The sequence below is a fragment of the Polistes fuscatus genome, unplaced genomic scaffold (genome assembly GCF_010416935.1).
Source record: "Polistes fuscatus isolate 324 unplaced genomic scaffold, CU_Pfus_HIC Scaffold19, whole genome shotgun sequence".
Taxonomy (NCBI): domain Eukaryota; kingdom Metazoa; phylum Arthropoda; class Insecta; order Hymenoptera; family Vespidae; genus Polistes; species Polistes fuscatus.
In genome coordinates, this window is record NW_025113095.1 from 2669141 (window position 1) to 2688996 (window position 19856).

Below are 19856 nucleotides of genomic sequence, written 5' to 3' on the forward strand. Positions count from 1 at the left end.
TAATATTATTAATATTAAAAATTTATAATTTTAATATTATTGTTAATATTATTGTTCCTAAGATAATTGGATAATCTGAAAATCCATTGAACCTTGTTTATTGGTAAACCTAGAGCCGGTAGTGGGGGTTCCTGGATAGTCTGATAGAATATCAAAATAAAAAAAATAAAAAAAAAGAAAGAAAGAACAAAAAAGAAAGAAAGAGAGAGTGAGAGTGAGAGTGAGAGAGAAAGATAGATAGATAGATAGATAGATAGAAAGAGATAAGAAATAGAAAAAGAAATTATTCGCAAAACTCGACGATCAACGTCGTACGTTTTTTCCTCGAGAAAATAATGGAAAATAAAAAAAAGAAGAAAAAGAAAATTAATTAATCGATCAATTATAATATTATAATTTACTGACGTTTCAATGAATGACCACACTTTTGACAGAGTCTGGCATCGTTGTCATGATCCTTCCCATAATTATTATCGTCGTTTTGCCGTTCCTTATTATCCTTGATCATTTTATCCGATTTAATACGAGTCGTTGATAGTTCACCTGTGTAAGGTCGATGACCTATCGCACCGATAGTTTCACTTCTAGGTATAGCACTCTTCTCTCCGGATGACATGCTCGAAAAATCTTCACCTTGAATATCTTGTTGCTTGACGAGAGAATCATTATTACTATTTGCTATTCCGCATACGGAATGAACTTTGGCTATTTCGTTTTTTGTTTTATTGTCATCGTCAAATTCATCGGATTCCGATCGTTCGATCGTGTTCTCTCGAGATATCTCTGTAAAGAAAAATTTACTTTTTTTTGGAGAAGTTAGAAAAAGAAAACTAAAAAAGAAAATAGACAAGAAAAAGAAGAGAAGGTTTTTGTATTGTGTTTGATTTAACCCTTCGAGTGTTGAATATTTTTAATTGAAGAATTTTTTCCGTAGGAACGAAATAGTTTATTTCGTTTATATTGATATTAATTAATTATATTTTATGATTATCAAGTTTTTCATTCTTTTAAGATAATTTTAATGAATCATTAGACTAAACAATATTACATTGTTTGCATTTATACGAAAGTAACACGTATATGCAACGTTTTACTAAACGCATATATGCGTTCGTAGCATTCAAAGGGTTAAAAGAACAATTGATTGGTGAGAAATCATGTTTGTGTTGTAAGATCAAATTTACCGTTGTAAGTGGAATAATCATCGTCGGTTTTGTCGATGCTCAATGTTGATTCGAAATTTGTCAAACCGTCATCGTCCTCTTTCATTTGTGGAAGCTCGGTTGACGTTTCTATTAATTTTCCGCAACATACGTAACCCTTGAAAATGATTAATTTTTATTTAAATTATTAAAATTAAATGAATTCGCGTTAGAAAAAAAAATAAAACGATATAAGTAATATCTTTCATATTAAATAAATTATTTTTTATATCGATATATACACATTGAATGAAAAGAGAAAAAATAAGAAAATGATTTTTAATCACCTGAACGAGATCCATGCGTGAGTCTAATGAAAATTGTTTACCCGACATTAGAATACCCCGAATTCGTCGTCGCATTGCTGAAAATAAAACTGAACGAGTTAAAAAAAAAGTATTTTATAATTGACGTATAAGTATCGAATTAATCGAAAGGGAAAACAATTTAATCACCTGGACTATCCTTAGCCTCGACTCGCAATTGTCCAAAATTTTTCATGCACTCGTCGAATACGTCTGTTGCATCGTAAATTGCTGCAAAACTGCCGTTAACTATTTTCGGTGACATCGGTGAATTGGCCAACAACAAACTCGAACCGAAATTTTCATTTTTCTCGCGAGTATCTGAAAAATATTTAAACAAACCTTATTTTTTTCTTTTCGATTTTGTTCAGATTATTCATTTATATCAATTCAATAATAATAAATAATTATTTAATAACACTGGAGACGAGAGATAATAACAAATGATTCGTCGTGTTTGAAAAGTTTTTATTTTATAAAATTTCATTAATAAAATACCGAAAACCTAGATGCAATTCTGATGCAATTATCACCGCAAATCTGATGAATCATTTATAATTTATCCTGTAAATGGGTAGCGGGTAGACTTATTTTCGCGATCCCAACGAAAATAAGTTTACTTCAGGGATGCGACCCTGCCCACGCGAGCCATGATTTTCTCCCATTTCCAAAAATTAGGAGAAATCATGTCCCTAACCATGAATCCTATCCACAAACCATATCATCCCTTCTACCATCATTTTCTATTTAATTTTTAATTTTAATTATTTAATTTTTACACACAAACATGCACACAAACACACACACACACCTGACAAGCATATTAGTTTTAATACAAATCCTGTACCTCTCCCCCATCCCCCTCATAACAAGTTTATAACAATGATGATGCATATGATACGAATAAATTAGAAATATTATTTTAAAAAAGTTGGAAGAAAATAGGAAAAGAAAGGGGAAATGTGAAAATAAATAAAAAAGGCAAAATAATATAATGATATAAATAGTTATAAGTAAGGAATAATATAATTTATTGTTGTTTCAAATTTTTGTTTAAAATTAAGAAACAAGATAAATAATAATAATAATAATAATAATAATAATAATAATAATTAGTAATATTTAATTAGGGAAGAGATAAAAAAAAAGAGAGAACGAAACGGAGAGAGAGAGAGAAGATAATAATATAACAATAATATAAAATTAAAATTAATAATCCCCTAATTTTGTTCGTTCAATTTATTTCTATAATCTATTCGAAAAAATCACGAGGTTGTATTCTTTCTTGTCTATATTTTTTCTTTTTCTTGTTCCTTTTTCTTTAATTCTCATTGAAAAAATATATTCTATATCCGTTTTCAATTGAATCTAATATCAATTCGAATACTACGTTGTCCTATTAATATGTATTTTTTTGTTTTTTTTTTTTTTTAATTGACTATCCTATAATATAATTAAACTCTAAACGGTATCCAAAATATCTTGGTAAGAATATCGTCATGCGGATTGCACCTGTCTAAGATCTTCCTGTGATTTACCTGCCAAAGGTACTCTTACTCTTACTGGCGAATCCTTAATGTCACCTAATATTTCATTAGCAGTATTTCGTATTTCTGCCCAATCTTTCAATATATCCTCGTTGGTTGTACTAAAGAGAGAAAAAACAATAGAAACAAAATCATTTATTATAACTAATTAATGATGCAAAGAAAATTAATAATATTAGAATGAATCAAAAATGTTCGTGCGTATATTGACAATGGAAATAGGAATGTTTGTTGAAATCAATAAAATTATTTTATCACTTTACGTAAAAATGTGTATTAAATTTAAATAAATGCACGAACTTTTGTGGTTCAATCTTAATAAATAAATAAATAAATAAATGAAGGAGGGAAGAGAACAACTTACTTGGTAGAAGTTACGCTAAATCTGATGACGTATTTTCCATGTAACGAAGCTGGCACGCAATGCACGCGACCACGTGAATTCATTTTTTTCAACAATCTTTCGGTCGAATTGTTTTCACCGCGCAAACGGAATACAACCAAACCTAAATGTCGCGTAGCTGCAATTTCAAAACGCGGATCTGCCAATACCAATGCTTCAAACTTTTGTGCCAATCTTATGCCCTAGATATAATATATATTCGATCAATTGTATTATCTATTTTAATTAGATTATTATTTTTTTTTTATTCGTAATTAAACAACGCGTGCATTGATTTTGTTTTTACCTCGCGTATGTGCCTTTGTAGTCCACTTATACCAAAATTCCTGATTACGAACCAAAGTTTCAATGCTCGGAATCTTTTCGACAACGGCAATTGCCAATGCTAGATAAATTATTTAAAAAAAAAAATAATAACAGAATAAAAAATTAAGACAATATTTTAATATTGTTTATCATAAATTTGTATACTAACCATAAAATCAATAGCGAGTCCTACGAAAATGGCAAACGTTTAATTTTCGTGTAAAATATATATAAAAAATTAATAAAAAAAATATCAATGAAATTATGAATCATCCTTACCAGAATTTTCGTGTTTCAAATAAAGTGGATCAACGTTAAAAGTTCTGTGCAATGCTTGGCTACTTTTTACCCTGAAAAATAAAACGAGAAATCAAAACGATAAAAAAGGTAATAATAAAAAGTTTCAAACGCGTAAACTTAATCTTTCGTATTTAGTTTAAAATACACAATTTCATTTGGTTTCATCGACTTTAAAAATGCGATTGAAATGTCATCGGGAACGGTTTATGGATTGTTCACAATCCATGGATAACTAGAAAATCGTTGTTGGAACGCCTAAAGGCGGATATTGCGGAAAGAATGAAGGAGAAATAAAAAAAAAGAAAAAGAAAAAAAAGTGAGGCCTAGTTTCCGCAATAAAATCTACGAGAATGGAGAAAGAGAAACGGGAATATCGAGAGAAATTATGAAAATTACGCGATTAGTTTTATTCTTTTATAAATCTTGACGAGACCGAGAGATTTTGTTCCTTTTAAATTTTCAAACTTTTTTATTTCGTTTTCTTCCACGTTTCATCGATGGTCGAATAAATTCAATGAAATGTTAACACGCGTGAATATTGTAAAAAAAAATGTAAAACAAAAAATATGTAAATAAATTTATATATAAAAAAAGTTTCTTACCACATAGCAGTACAATCGAAATGAACCATCAACCATTTGCTCGGATTGAATGCGAAAGAATCGGCATATTCGATTCCTTGAAGCCAACCACGATATTCAGGACAAACAAATGCACTTCCAGCGTATGCAGCATCGATGTGCAACCATAAACCATTTTTTACGCCTATAACAAAATCGAACAATTCGATTGTCGATGATAATTTATCATCCAATTGTATAAAATTAATATAAGTTTTCAAATATTTCAATATCACTCACATATTGGACCAATTTCCACAAGATTGTCGAAGGAACACGCACCTGTTGTACCCAACGTTGCACATACCTGTAGATGTAAAATAGTATTTTGATTTATTTTACTATTATAATATCTAGATAATAAAATAAAACAAAAATTATCCAACAGGTCGTGCAAATAATTGAAATTTTTTAATACGAATAACAATTGAGTTATTCAGTTTTTGATTTTGATAAAAATTCATAGCATTTGTATTGATCGTTGTAATGATACAATCTGATTTAACATAATGCATGAAAAATTCGTGATTATTTTTGCAATATAAAAATATTATATTGTCGTAAATATATATTATATCTAAGTAACATCGTTAAATTTCAATTTGTTGGAAATAAAGGGTAATAAGTAAATACTTGTAAGTTAAGAAAAGATAATCGGATGGTGTTCGCCCTAAGGGACCAATTAGTGAAACGTCGATCCGAATTGTTGCGTCGACCGTCGGACTATAGCAACGACATGACTACTTAAACTTTGGAGAAGGTTAATTGGCAACTCTCTCTCAGTGGTTTGCCTTATATCGTTCCGTAACTACTTACAATTTTTCCTTTAAATCTTTTCGGAAAGTATTTTTCTTCTTTTATTATTCGCCAATTTTATTTTTCATAATAAATAATAAGAAACGTTAGTTGTGTGCGTGTGTGTGTGTGTGCATCGGTAAGATCAGATAATTGAATTTCTAGTTTGGAAAATTTAGTTTCCATTTGTTTTTTATTTTTGTTATTGTTGTTGTTGTTGTTTCGGATTATTATTAAATAAATGTTTATGAAAGTATGAATACTCACGAAAAATGGAAGCAAACCATCGGCTCGGTCACGGATCAAAGCTTCGTCAAGTGCTTCTCCTCTCATGCAAAAATCCTCATCCGATTCGATGTATCGCATTTTGACCAATCCGATAAGTCCGGCCTTTTCTACGCTCGAGTGTGCCTTTTTAAATAATAACAAATAACAATCAAAATCATTACAATCGTATTCAATTACATTTCGATTAGAAATTTTCTTCGTTTGTATATTAATTAACATTATTTTATTAATTATTGTATGCGTGAACGAATATAGAAATGGTAAACAAAAAAATACCACGCATACGAAGAAGATAATTGTTTAATAAATAGAAGAAAAAAATTGAAAGTTAAAAAACCTGATCGGAACAATATGCAACGAGACGTGAATTGATTTCTGCTGCACTCCGATTAGGTTCACTTTCTTGAACATCTCTGATCGCACGAGTTCTAGCAGCGAGTAGGGAAACTAGGGTTGAATCCGATGCCGTTGTTTGTATGACACCACCACCGTCGTTTATGCCAGGCCTATGTAAAAATTGTTCGGGCAAACCTATCATCTTTGCGAGCCAATTCATCACGATCATTTCCAATTCCGTGCAAACCGGACTAGATGCCTATAAATGAAATTATTTAGATAATATTAATGAATTGTCGATTAAACGAAGAGTACAAAAGAGTAAATTAGGCAAAAATTTACACGCTGTATGAACGTATCGCGTTTATTATAATATTCAATTATCATAAACACGATTAAACACACATTCAGGAACAATACAAATATCAGTGAGTTGCAATCAAGGATAGTTGTATAAATAAATCAATTGATCATTGCTAGATGAAATGCATAATGATTACAAAAATTCAAGATTATATTAAATAAATAATAATTGATTTGAAAATTTAAATGTTATATAACATTGACGCTCATTCGATAGCATTGATGAAATTTATATTACAAAAATATTATTAATATTGAAGAATAAAATAATAAAGATATCAATAGAATTCGTTCATTGAATTTTTGATATAATAAAAGATTAAAAAATACGATTAGAAAATATGATACTCGTAAATGAAAATACAATTTTATTTGTGTTCTTACCCAAGTAAATCCAAGACAATTGATGGCATCAGCCAACATGTCACCCAACAAACTAGCTGGCGAATTAAGTGCAGGAAAATAAGCGTGCATTTGAGGACTTTGCCAATGAGTAACACCCGGCATGATGCATCTTTCGATATCGGCAAAAATATCGTCCCATGGTTCACCATCTAACGGTGCCGATGTTGGTAAAACGTTTCTCAAATAACCCGGTGATACCGAAGGATATACTCGTCTCGAACGAATATTTTTAAAATAATCGGCAATGTAATCCACCATTTCCTTTCCTATTTAAAACGAAACAACAAACAAAATTAAATAAAATAAATATCGAGGTGAGAAAAATGATTGAAAATAAAAAATACAAAAAAAATAACGAACAAACTCCATTATAAAATTCAAGTTGTATGGGATCGTAAATTGAAAAAAAAAAGAAATATATCATTGAGAAAAAAGGGGAGAAGGATTCTTCTCCTTCATCATTCGATTCACTTTAAAACACGTAGCGTGAACAATGTGACAAACATTTGAAGAACCGACAAAATCTAAACACTTATTTCCTTTGATTGTTTTGTGTCGTCCATTAACAAACCCTTTCCTTTACCTTTTCTTTTCTTTTCTATTCTTTTCTTTTCTTTTCTTTTCATTTCATCGAATGAACCTTACCCAAGAACGTAACACCCTTTACCTACTTCGAACATCTTTTATATAAATAAATAAATAAATAAATAAAAAAAACAATAAATTTACGAGTAAAATTATCGAGTAATAAAAATTGAAAATTTGAAGTTTTCATTTTAGAAATAAATTTGTTTTGTTTTAACGATGATCGTTCTTTATATTATATTACAAATGTTGCATCACATTTTATCGTTAAATAAAATACACGTTTTAACGTAGTAAATAAATAAATAAATAAATAAATAAATAAATAAAAAAAACAATAAATTTACGAGTAAAATTATCGAGTAATAGTCGAAAATTTGAAGTTTTCATTTTAGAAATAAATTTGTTTTGTTTTAACGATGATCGTTCTTTATATTATATTACAAATGTTGCATCACATTTTATCGTTACATAAAATACACGTTTTAACGTAGTAAATAAATAAATAAATAAATAAAAAAAAATAATAAATTTACGAGTAAAACTATCGAGTAATAATTGAAAATTTGAAGTTTTCATTTTAGAAATAAATTTGTTTTAACGATGATCATTCTTTATGTTCATCATTCAAATGTTGCATCACATTTTATCGTTAGATAAAATACACGTTTTAACGTAGTAAATAAATAAATAAAAAAAAAACAAAAAAACAACAAAAAACGTGTATGCGAGGAAAAAAAAAGATTTTATTGCGTATCAATTCGGAACCCTTTTAAATCAGGAACGTTTCATTCGTTTATCTGAATTCTATTGTCGTCGTTTTATTGGAAACAATATCAGTCAAGTCAATCAGTCAATCAGAGCCATGTTAAATCCCTTAAAGTCTTCCTAGTAGGTTTACTCGTATCACTGTTTCTTCTTATCGATATTAGTATTTAGTATCCCTTTCCCTTTCCCTTCTCCCCACCACCCCCACCCACGTTTACGTGAAATAGGGGGATATCCTTTAGTTTATCGGTTAAATTTTCCGATTTAGGTGGATTCAGGTATTTTATTCGTTTCATCGATGTCTCATTTGTTTCCTTTGAGAAAACACGCGTATTTAAAATAAGGTAGGGGGGCCTGGGGGGGAGGTGGTGGTAGGAAAAAAAAGAAAAGAAATGTAAGGAAATAATCGAACGATATAGTGGGGAATCACATATATGGTTTCTCATAAATTCGAAATCCTCTTTCATCGGTTGCTCGCGATGGTATTTTTTTTTTTTTATCATTCGCACGGTTTAAATTATTCTCGCGAGAATAATCGTGACGAGATTAATTATTAGTAATGTATGAAAACGTTTATTAAACGAGCAAGAAAGAGTAAATGAGCTTTTTATGATACAACGAATCTTATGGTCGTTGATATTTTTTTTTCTTTCTTTTTTTTTTTAAAGTATCTCGTGTAATTATGAAGGACTAGAAACGATGAAGTTTTTTTTTTTTTTTTTTTTATAAAAATTACTCACATTTTTGATCTAAAGTATCAATGTTCTTTTTTTCCAATTATCCTTCCTCCCCTTTTTTTTTTTTTTTTTCAAAGTTGCATACGATTATAATTGTTACGTTTGTTTTTAGTATTAAAAAAAAAACAAAAAGAAAAGAAAAGAAAAGAAAAGAAAGAAGAGAGAAAATGTGTACTCACCGTGTTTGCGATATTCCTCGAAATTCATCTTTTTATTTTCGTTGGGTGGAGAGAGGGGACAGGGGGGGAAAGGAAAATTTCTTATAAAGATGAGAAATCCTCGATGATTAATTTTCTTCGTCGATAATATTCTTCTCCGACGTTTTTTAGTATTTTCTTTTTTTTTTCTGGTTCCTTTTCTCTCGATGTAACGCGTGGTAATTTCTTCTGGAGGATTGAATTTGACTCGTGCAAGCCTATGAAATCAACAGGATCGATGACAGACAGGAAGAATAAATCACCTTTCGATATAGATCACGATCGATATTTTATTTCAATCGGTTGCCTCACAACAACCAGATCTCGAAATTCCGATGGATCCGTTTCACGCACATGTGGATACGATTTTATTTTATTTTATTTCAATTTAATACGTTTCTTTGATAATTATTTCAATTTTCTTTCCCTTTTTCTTTTCTTTTTTCCTCTACTTCTTTTTTTTCTTTTTTTTTTTCCCACGTAGGACAAACACACGAGAAGAAGACAAACACAAGTGTATGTAAGTGTGTATGTGTGTTTGTGTGTAATAAAGAAAAATAATTATATAGAAATAATAATGATGATTAATTAAAATTATTATTATTATTATTATTATTATTATTATTATTATTAATAATGTGAATTGTGAGAGATGCGATAAATCACGTAGGTGTGGAGAAAAAAATGGAAAACAGTCAAAAACGTATTCAACGTTCTCGCTAAACTTTGACGGATGACTACTGAAGGAAGAGAATTTAGTAGTGCGTTAATGCCGAACGATTTGTACGGATTCATCCAATCATCGATCGTGCTGTCACATGGCACCCAAGCCGAGCTTATTAGGCTAGTGTGACAAGGCTCGTAACGGCCTAGAACCAAACTGCCCCCTTTCATTCACTCCTACGTCACCCTTCTTCCCAACCCTTGCTAACCACCACCCTACCCCCTCCCCACTCCCCCCCGGCTTATCCCAACACCGGATACACTCGAACATTTTACAACGAACAAACTTATACGAATTCTTTCCTATGAAATTATTTCATCGCTATTGTTGACCAACTGTCATTTTCATTATTTTTAACAATGTCGTGGTATTTTGATTGATATATAAAAAAAAAAAAAAAAAGTACAACTATTATTTTCGAACTTACTTACTACTGCTACTGCTACTGCTACTACTATTACTGCTTTCCAACGAATTACCAACGAAATCAAACACGAATTACTCTCTTCCCTTATTCTCTAACACCTCTTTGCTAATCCCATTTTGGAAAACACAGAATCTCACTCGTAGTGCGAAATACGAGAATGGAAGTTAAAACGGAATTTGTTTCTATATCTTTAGACGACGCGTACCTTTATTAATATCAACAACTGATTCATTTATTACTGCGAATTTATTTGCTATTATAATAATAATAATTATATATATATTTTTTTTTATATATTGAAAGACTAATAATAATAAAATAATATATTATTCGATAGTTTTTTTATAAATTTCTCAACGAAAAAAGATTATTTTTCTTGAATTTATACTTTTTCGACGAGCGTAAAAAATAAAAAAAGAAATAATAATAATAATAATAATAATAAATAAATAAAATATAATAAACGAACACTATGGTTGGCATGAGTTGCGTTTAGTAACGAAGGAGAAGTTAAAATTGCGTTTAGAATGTGATAATAATGTAATTGAGAAACGTGTGGAGTGATGATAAATGTGCGGAGAAAAATGGGTGGGTGGGTGGTGGTGGTAGAAAGGGGGGGGTGGGTGGGAGGAGGGGTATGAGAAAGAAAGAAAAAGCTTAAGAGCGGTAGGGAAGAAGGAGTGTGTGTGTCGGTGATATTAAAAGCTCTTCTTCCCTCCGCCGTTTCCGTTTCCGACTTTTCTAATTTCCCGTTAGCTTTCACTAAGCGCGTACGATTCGAAGGATTTATCCCGTTTTATATGCCGTGCATACTTCCTACGAACGAACGACGATGACACGACCAACGACCATGACGATGACCATGACGATGACCATGACGACGAACGACGTCATTTTTTTGTCAAATTTTTGAACCCTTCCCCCTCCCCATACGCCCCCTCTACCCCTACCACTTTTTATTATTTTTATTAAAGGATCATCGCACTCTCCATATTTGTTTTATTCAAATAAGAAAAGAAAAAAAAAATGAAAAGAAAAAGATGTGACCACGATTTTTTTTTGTAGGATTACTTTATTTTTTTTTTTTTTTCTTTTTTGGGGTTTTTTTCTCTTCATATTTTTCATCACACCGACGATTACGATGAGAGAGAGAGAGGAAATTATTTTTGAAATAATTGACCTTTTATATCCGTAATTTGTTGTTCGAATTTAAATAGAAAATATAAGATTCTTTATAGTAGGATTATTGTGATTACGAAATTATTATTATTATTATTAATTAATAAAAAGGTAGAAATGTATGGCTTTGTAAAAAAGAAAAATATAACACACTGATGTTTCGGAAAGAATTCGTTATTAAGTTGTTGATATCTCATCGCGAGAATTGTATCGTTTTAAAAATAAATTTAATATCAGGATAGTTGAAGAAAGAAAAAAATATGATAAGTACAAGTTTAATTGTAAAAGTATCGATAAATGGAAAGAATTAGAAAATTCGAGTTAATCGATGTTAACATTTGACTCGATAGTAACAAAGAGTGGGATCTTATTACGCGATTGAAACTAAATTTCTTTTCGAAACTTTTCTTATAATCAACGAGAGAAACTCATTAACGATACGGAAAAATTAATATAAAACACACACCCATAAAAATATATATATATATACGACGGAATATAAGAAATAAACGTCTCGTAAAATGAAGCAAAAAAAAAAAAAAAAAAAAAAAAAATAAAAAAGAAAATTAGCTGATAGATTTTACATTTCAAATAGAAAAAAATCTTTCGTAATTTTATCAGCCAAATTTAACATTTCAAATGGCTAGCAGGAAATAAAACAAATCTATCGAAAAGAGTGTTGTCTCCAACCCCCCTCCCCCCCGAAAAAAAAGAACAATATACACAATAAATAATATTAATATTAATAATAATAATAATAAAATAAATTAATTCGTTCGAGTTTAGAAAATAAAAGGGAAAAGAATTAAAAATATTCAACCGAATATTCTTCAAACCTGTTTAGATTCCAATAAACAAGAAGAAGAAGAAGAAGTAGAAGAAGGGTTGATCGGGGGGAAAAGGGTTGTCGTTTCCTCCCCGTAATAAATTCTTGATTTTCTTCCGCAAAATGTATTGTATCCGGGTATGTTGCAGTTGATCGTTGGAATGCACATCGTTCAACAAGTGGGGTCCGCTTTTATAGTGCAAGCGCACTTCGGAAATCCGCGTGTGCGGAGACGCGCGAGCGGAAAAGCGCAAGCGTGTGTATGTAGATCATTGGTGTGGGGAAAAACGCGCGCACGACTGAAATTTCTTATTCTTTTCGAGATGAAGATTAGGGTAGGGGAGGGGGAAGGAAGAAGAAGAAGAAGAAGAAGAAAGAGAGTAGCAGGGATTTGAAGAAAACTAGAACGGTAAAAATAGTAGTGGGGGGGGGGTGGGAAGAGGTAGAATGAAAAAGGAAGGAAAACTAGGGAAGGGGGTGGTAGTTTATTCCTTCATTTGTTCGTTTTATAAAGAGAAAGAAGTTAAAACTTGAAGGATTCTTCTTAAAAGGGCTCAAAGAAATATGATTCCCTTAAGGGAATATATACATTTTGAGTTCTCATTTTTTTCTTTTTTTACTTACGTATCATTTATATATATATATATGTGTGTGTGTGTATTATTTATATCCACGGTGTATTAATCGTAAAGATAAGTTAACGGTTAAAAAAAAAATGAAAAAGAAGAATAATAATAATTACAAGAAAAATATGAGGTAATTAGAAAATAATGTATCTAGTCTTGCGTAATGAGAATCATTAATTTTGACGAAGGAAGTAAATGATGCGGTGGTGATGATAGTGGTGGTGGTGAGTTCTTTTTATTTTCTCGAACGATATATTCGGAAGTAGTCGATAACGTTACGCTTGCGGTTATTATTCTTTATTTATTATACCTCACCTTATTGCATATGTATATTACTTAGAGACAAATTTCCATATCTTATGATGACTATCTATGCTAATTATTTCATTGATGCGAATTTAATACTCGATGCCGAGTTTTAGATTTATTCTTATTTCTATATTATATCTTTGTGGTATGTGTTATATGTGCCTCGAAAAATTAAAGAAAAAAAAAAAACAAAACAAAAAAGATAAAAACAAAAAGTTACATTACGGGATTATATAAATAATTATTATCTATTTCTCTCTCCACGCATAAAAAATATTATTGCGAATTTTAAATGCTTCGCAAAAAGATATTTTGACGAACGTAAATATTAAAAGAAAAAAAGAAAAAAAAAAACCAAATTAAATCCCATTGTCTCGCATCGCGAAGCGGAACTTTATATTTCGATTTTATGCCGATGGAATATCCGTGAAGATTACCGGCCACGCGAGATACAGGTAATATTTCCAGTTAATTTCGGTAGAATCAAATTGTTCGTCTGCAAAAAAGTAAGTCATATATAAAAAAAAATTCGTATGTTTTACGTAAAGATTCCTTAATAATTAAATTATAATTTTTCATAAAAATATATTGTACATACTTAAACTTTAACATTTCACTTAAATATGATTGACTTATGAAGACGATTATTTAATTAAAACGGTGAGCAATTAAGTTACTCGAGTGGGCCACTATAGTGGCCATCGACCTGGAAAAAATAATCGCAAAAGCCACTTTAGTGGCAGGCCGGCTAAGGCGCATATCGGTAATTGTAGTGCTCTACCTTTATCCATCGACCGTCGGTAACTGCCATCGTCGGTAACTGCCACCGTCGGTAATTGCCATCGTCGGTAACTGCTACTGTCGGTAACTGCCGTCGGTAATAGATTCCTATTTATAAAACATCAACCGTTTTTAATGAGAGTTTGTACTTTAATAATATTGACCGTCAGGAATCTAAATACAAAATATTATTGACGTAGAGTAAAAAAAATTTTAAGTCTACAATTACCGACGTGGCAGTTACCGACATGTCAGTTACCGACATGGCAGTTACCGACATGGCAGTTACCGACGTGGCAGTTACCGACGGTGGGAGTTACCGACGCTCGAAAAGATAAAGGTAGAGCACTACAATTACCGATATGCGCCTTAGCCGGCCTGCCACTAAAGTGGCTTTTGCGATTATTTTTTCCAGGTCGATGGCCACTATAGTGGCCCACTCGAGTAGCTTACTTGCTCACCGTTTGAATAATCGTTAGACTTCGACACGTAAACGTATTACTTACAAATAGGTGAAACTTTTAGGGTAGGGCCTAAGAGTTAGGTTTCTTAAAAAACGTTCTCAGTTAAATAATCGTGGTAAACTAGACATGTTATAAATTTTGTTCGAAAAGTAAACAATAAAGAAAGTTGTAAATATTGAAAAATGGGTTGTATGTATATTATATGAAATGTCAATAAGCTAACATGGTGATACAGGAACGTTGTATGCGAGAAAATTCTAAACGAAATTTCGAGAACGGTCATTCGACCACGCATGGTAAGGTTTAGTGTTAAAAAAAGAAGAAGTAGCATTCACGCGCAAAAGATATACGTATATAGTGATCGATAAATGATTTTAATTAAATACGAAGATATTATTTATCGATCTAACGTATTAACGATTGAACGGAACACGAGTAACTCCCAAGTATCCTGGATAAAAATCGCATTTACTTACTTTACAGTCGAAAGAAGAAGAAGAAGCATTACGAGGGAACGCGATGTACCGTTGATTGCCGTGGGCGTTTAACCGCCTGGCAACCCCTTTCCCTCCTAACCCCTTCTTCTTCTTCTTCTTCTTCTCTCCACCCATCTCTCCACACCTTTCGGTGTATGGCGTTGAACACCATCAGCGGAATATATGTTGTCGATCGATTCGACGAATCGTTTCACACGAAATCGACCGTCTCCAAATTATAAGACGGAAGCTGTTCGTTCGTTCGTTCGTTCGTTCGTGTGGTTGCTTTTCGAAGAGCAATCCGATCTACCGTTTTTAATCGTAAATTCGATCGAAATTCCCGTTAAGATCCTCGATAATCTCATTCGGTTTTAATCGATTTGTTTGAAAATGATTATTAATAACGATAAGTCATCCTATTTAACGATTTTTCTCTTAACGTTGACCAATGATAACTTGTACAACAATTATTGCTAATAAAAATCAACAATGTTACAGAGGAAAATAGATATATAATATAACTGACAAATAATATATTTTTGATCGTACGATTGAATTGTAAAATACCGTTCGCTTATAAATAAATGATTTATTATATAAAATAATTATTACATTTATAGCTTACGTATTTGATTAACGAATAAATTTATTATATAATAAGAAAAATTAAATGGGAAGGAGGAGAAGGTAAAAACTATGTGATAAATATACGTTTATTCGTTTTCTCAAATTTCCTTTATACATCAAGTTTCACGCAAACCAATAGCCAACGTGTCCCCTATGTAAAAACCACAATTAATTTTTGAACGAGTTTACCAAAAAATGAAAACAAAATCCCCGAGCAATTATTCCACGAAGAGTATAAAAGAAAAATGAAGAGAAGAAATTCTTTCCGGCATATCAATATTAGTATAGTTATACTTACTTGAGAGATATAATCTTAAGTTGAGATCTAACATAAACGTGGACCTAAGAGGAGGGAATTGGCATGAATCTCTCTGGTGAACTGTGATGTATCGGATGTGTCTTATATTGTTTTTGTGGGATACCTATATGAGAGAAGGAAGAGTTACGCGTACCGACAGCACCGTTAGCCAGGTATTTACCGTCGACTGTTGAGTTTCCTTCTTCTTCTTCTTCTTCTTCTTCTTCTCCTTGTCGTCGTTGTCGTTGTTGTTGTCGTCGTCGTAAAAGCCATTCGAAAGGTAGCCAAGTAGCATCAGCATCAGCATCAGCAGCAGCATCAGCAGCAGCCCCGAATAGAAGCCAGCACCACGTACCTTTCTTCTCATCGTTGTTGGTAGTCAGTTGCGGCCGACTTTGAACCTGGCAAACAGGCATTCCCCGTTCATTTTGCCCCCCTCCTTTGCACCCCCCTCCTGCCCCCCAACTCGTCTCATACCACCCGGGAGTCCGTTAAAGTCAATGCCGACAACGACAACGACGAAGACGACGATGTCAGCCAGCTAGCTAGCTTTTGCTAACCGTTTCCCTGTTTTCTACAACTATTCATTCGAATTCAATCTATGGGAAATAATCAACTTTAACATACTTGACGCACACTTACTTACGCGTAGAGACACAACACGTAGGACACGTACATGAGTTGCGGGTACTTAAAATTTAATCTTTTTCTTCTTCTTCTTCTTTCATGCCGGAATCTTCGCACACCGTTTTCTTTCTCATTCTTTTGTTATAATTCATGACACTGTGATTTTTCTTTTTTCTTTTTCTTTTTAGGAGATGAAGAATCTAGGACTCGAATATTTATTATTCGTGGTAAATCAATGTTTAAATGTTTATTTTTTGGTCGTTGGTTATTATATTGGATAGAACCCGTTGGGTTTAATTTTTATTCAGTGATTTCTAGATTTTTCTAATGAATTTATTTTCATTTCCATGGGGAAGATATGATTACATACGGACGTTCGTTAAATTATTATCAACGTATTTAGAAATATTCGATTATTTTGAATGGATCAATTGATTTTTAGATGATTTAGGAATTATCACTTCTTTTTTTTTTTTTTTATTTCATTTTATATCGTTTATAAACATTTGTACGAAATTAAAGGATACTTTTTGAATTTTCGTCGATGGGAAATATTTTGATTCGTTGATGAAAAATATGTTCACCATTTCCCCCTCCCCTTTCTCGAGGAGGAAAGATTGTTAAATATAAAAATAAAATACATGTGTTCGGGAGAGTACTGTACTACGTGGCCCAGAATAAAATAGAAATCTCATTTCATACGTTAGGATTTTGCATTTTTATTAAAAACCAGATGAAACCGGTAACACCACGGCTGAACGTCATTTTCTATCATAATCAATCATTCGAACAAAGTGTTTCAACAAAAAAGAAAAAGAAAAAGAAAAAGAAAAAGAAAGAAATCATTAGAAAACTTCACCGCGGGAAATTGAATTCCGAAACTTTATATTCGATGATAACTAACGATATAACTACAATTTTCGACTCGATCATATAAAATACCGGTTCTCTCCTCGGGTTCTCGTTCGTTCGTTCGTTCGTTCGTTCGTTCGTCGGGTTGAGTTGGGTTGGTTGCTGGTGGTATCCGATCAAAATGAAAATAACCCAAACATTATCAGGCAAGAATGAAAAATTTATAAAGAAGAGCATAGAAAAAAGAAAAAAGAACAAAGAAAAAAGAAAAAAGAAATAAAAAAAAAAAAATAACGAAAGAATTACGAAAAAAAAAAAGCCAGAACAAAAAAAAAACGGGTAAAGGAGAAGAAGAGAAGAAAAATGATGCAGCAAAATGGCGGATAGGGAAGGAAAAGGGAGCCCGGCGAAGGTGTAGGGGCAGGGGAGGGGGAGGGGGGAATCGCGGGCTGAAATACGGTGAGTGGTAACTGAGGGGTATAGCGGTGGAAGGGGGGGTTGGGGGGAGGGGGTTGTAGGCGATAGAGGAACGAATTACGGGTGTCCGTGAACCTCGAAGTCGTTTCCATCGTGGGGAACACACAGCGAGGGGAGGAGGGATGCTGAGTACCGCTATCCGGCAGTGTTACATCGTGCGTCGAGAAACTCGGAGAGGGCTTCAGGGCCCGTTCCCCCACTCCGACTCCCCGACTGGGCCTCCGCCAGCCCCCTCCACGCCACGCTGCTACCAATCCCCACTCTTCTTTCTTCTCCTTCTTCTTCTTCTTCTTCTTCTTCTTCTTTGCCGAGAGTAGAGAGTAGTATATCGTCGTCGTCACGCTTCCAATGCCCCCTCTCACTCTCACGAATCGGCCTCTCGCAGTCGGGGGCACAACGGTTACGTTTTACCGTTGCGGGCCCGCTCTTCTCCGTTTGCCTGCACGGACGGACGGACGGACGGACGGACGGACAAACGGACGGATGGGATGATGATCTTTCGCGCGCTATTTCGTCCTCTTCTCCGTCATTCCGCCATTCCGACCAATGCGACGCACGCGTAACAATGGCTGTTTCTCTAATGCCCATTGGGTCCGTGGTAAGAGGAAGAGGGGGATCGGGATACATTAGCGGATGCTGTTGGAATTCGCTTGTATGTTTTTTTTTTGTTTGTTTTTTGAGATTGAAATATATATTTAATGAGAAATAAAAATTGATTATAAATATTTGCAGCGAGATTTGATGCTCGTGTACATTTTTTTCAATGATATATATTATCGTTATTTTTGGAAATGATAATTATTTTCATTGGATAATTAAGGATTATTAATATTGTTTGATTAATATTATTTAAAGAATACATTATCATTTTTATTATTATTATTGTTTTAATTCTATTTATAATTGATGTTTATTATTTCAATTGTCGAATTATAGATTGTCCATTTTATGGACAACGGTGTTTTATGATGTGAACGGGTGTTTTATTTCGAAGAAATTGAAATATATTTTTGCGGATCGGAAAAGATATAGAAATAAATAAACAATGAAGGAAGAGGAAGGAAGGAAAAGAAAGGAAAGAAAAGAAAAGGAACAAGTAAGTACGATGACGAACCGTTAACCGAAATCACCAAGTCAACCAAGTCAACCAAGTCAACCAACCGACCAACCAACCAACCACCAAGAAGCCTCGAGTCTAGTTTTTCATTTGTCAATGATAAAACTTGTCTGTTCTTGTCGAATGTTGTTCCTTGCTTCGCGGATGAATGCGTAGGCGACACGCTTCATCGGAACAACTACTATCTAATCTTTTTCTTTTTTTTTATTAACGACGAGAAATTGAAAGGAAAAGAAAATAAGATTATCCCCCATCCACCCCCGTAGAGTTAACAATTGTCTACACACACACACACTTATCGTTATACATTTTTATTATCCTCATTTATTAAAATTGTAAATAAACATTTTGATTGTATCATTTGCTGATCATATCATTGTATAAAAGATTTAAATACATATATATATAAAGAAGGATCGATTAAAGACCGGTTATGGTAAGATATTTATACGTTTGAATTGGAAAACCAGTGTAACACCATCATCGGAGATTCCGTTAAAAGTATCTCATCATATCGAAACAGATCTCATCGCAATACATTCCATAGGTAAATCTGAATCATCAGTTATAGAACACCCTGTATGTGTTTGACTATCATTAGAAAGTATCCGATCAATCTTCTATCAAACATTCAAACATTTTTTTGATTGTTAATAATCGAAAATAAAATAAAATAAAATAAAAGAAATGAAAATAAATAAATGATAATAGTTTTGAATATTCGTGTATAATACGAATCTCGTTTGGTTTGATGGGATGATGGGGACCTCTTACCAAGAGAAGGTTACAAATAATTCTACGATGCGTTAGAATTTCTCTTGCTTGCTATTCTTGGAGACAAAGCCAGAGGCTATTCGCGTAGGAGTTCGGAAGAAGAAAGATTATACGTG

General features: G+C 32.5%; 1 protein-coding gene and 1 long non-coding RNA gene across 3 annotated transcripts; both read right to left on the bottom strand.

The window, feature by feature from the left end:
• Positions 1-370: 370 nt before the first annotated feature.
• Positions 371-9745, bottom strand: LOC122515713 (histidine decarboxylase). Of its 2 annotated transcripts, none has more exons than XM_043633130.1 (15): positions 9140-9745; positions 6850-7136; positions 6104-6361; positions 5746-5889; positions 4924-4990; positions 4666-4828; positions 4043-4113; positions 3933-3952; positions 3744-3842; positions 3419-3639; positions 3046-3155; positions 1658-1828; positions 1490-1566; positions 1185-1320; positions 371-783 (listed from the first exon to the last, which is right to left on the bottom strand). In XM_043633130.1, the coding sequence occupies exons 1-15, from the start codon at positions 9165-9167 to the stop codon at positions 398-400; spliced, it is 2238 nt and encodes a 745-aa protein (XP_043489065.1). In that variant the 5' UTR covers positions 9168-9745; the 3' UTR covers positions 371-397. The 2 variants fall into 2 exon arrangements, with proteins under 2 accessions (XP_043489065.1, XP_043489064.1); XM_043633129.1 differs by having other exon boundaries at positions 1490-1578.
• Positions 9746-15667: 5922 nt separating this feature from the next.
• On the bottom strand, positions 15668-16107 carry LOC122515739. The gene is made up of 3 exons (XR_006303363.1): positions 16075-16107; positions 15894-16017; positions 15668-15746 (listed from the first exon to the last, which is right to left on the bottom strand). It is a non-coding gene; the product is annotated as an uncharacterized LOC122515739 (long non-coding RNA).
• Positions 16108-19856: the final 3749 nt, after the last annotated feature.

Excerpts from the sequence above, each read along its gene's own strand:
- LOC122515713 (XM_043633129.1), bottom strand. The coding sequence starts at position 9,167 with ATGAATTTCGAGGAATATCGCAAACACG. Across the intron at positions 4,991-5,745 it reads ATGGTTTGCTTCCATTTTTC|GTATGTGCAACGTTGGGTAC; the intron begins GTGAGTATTCAT and ends TTACATCTACAG. Across the intron at positions 784-1,184 it reads TGATTATTCCACTTACAACG|AGATATCTCGAGAGAACACG; the intron begins GTAAATTTGATC and ends TTTTCTTTACAG.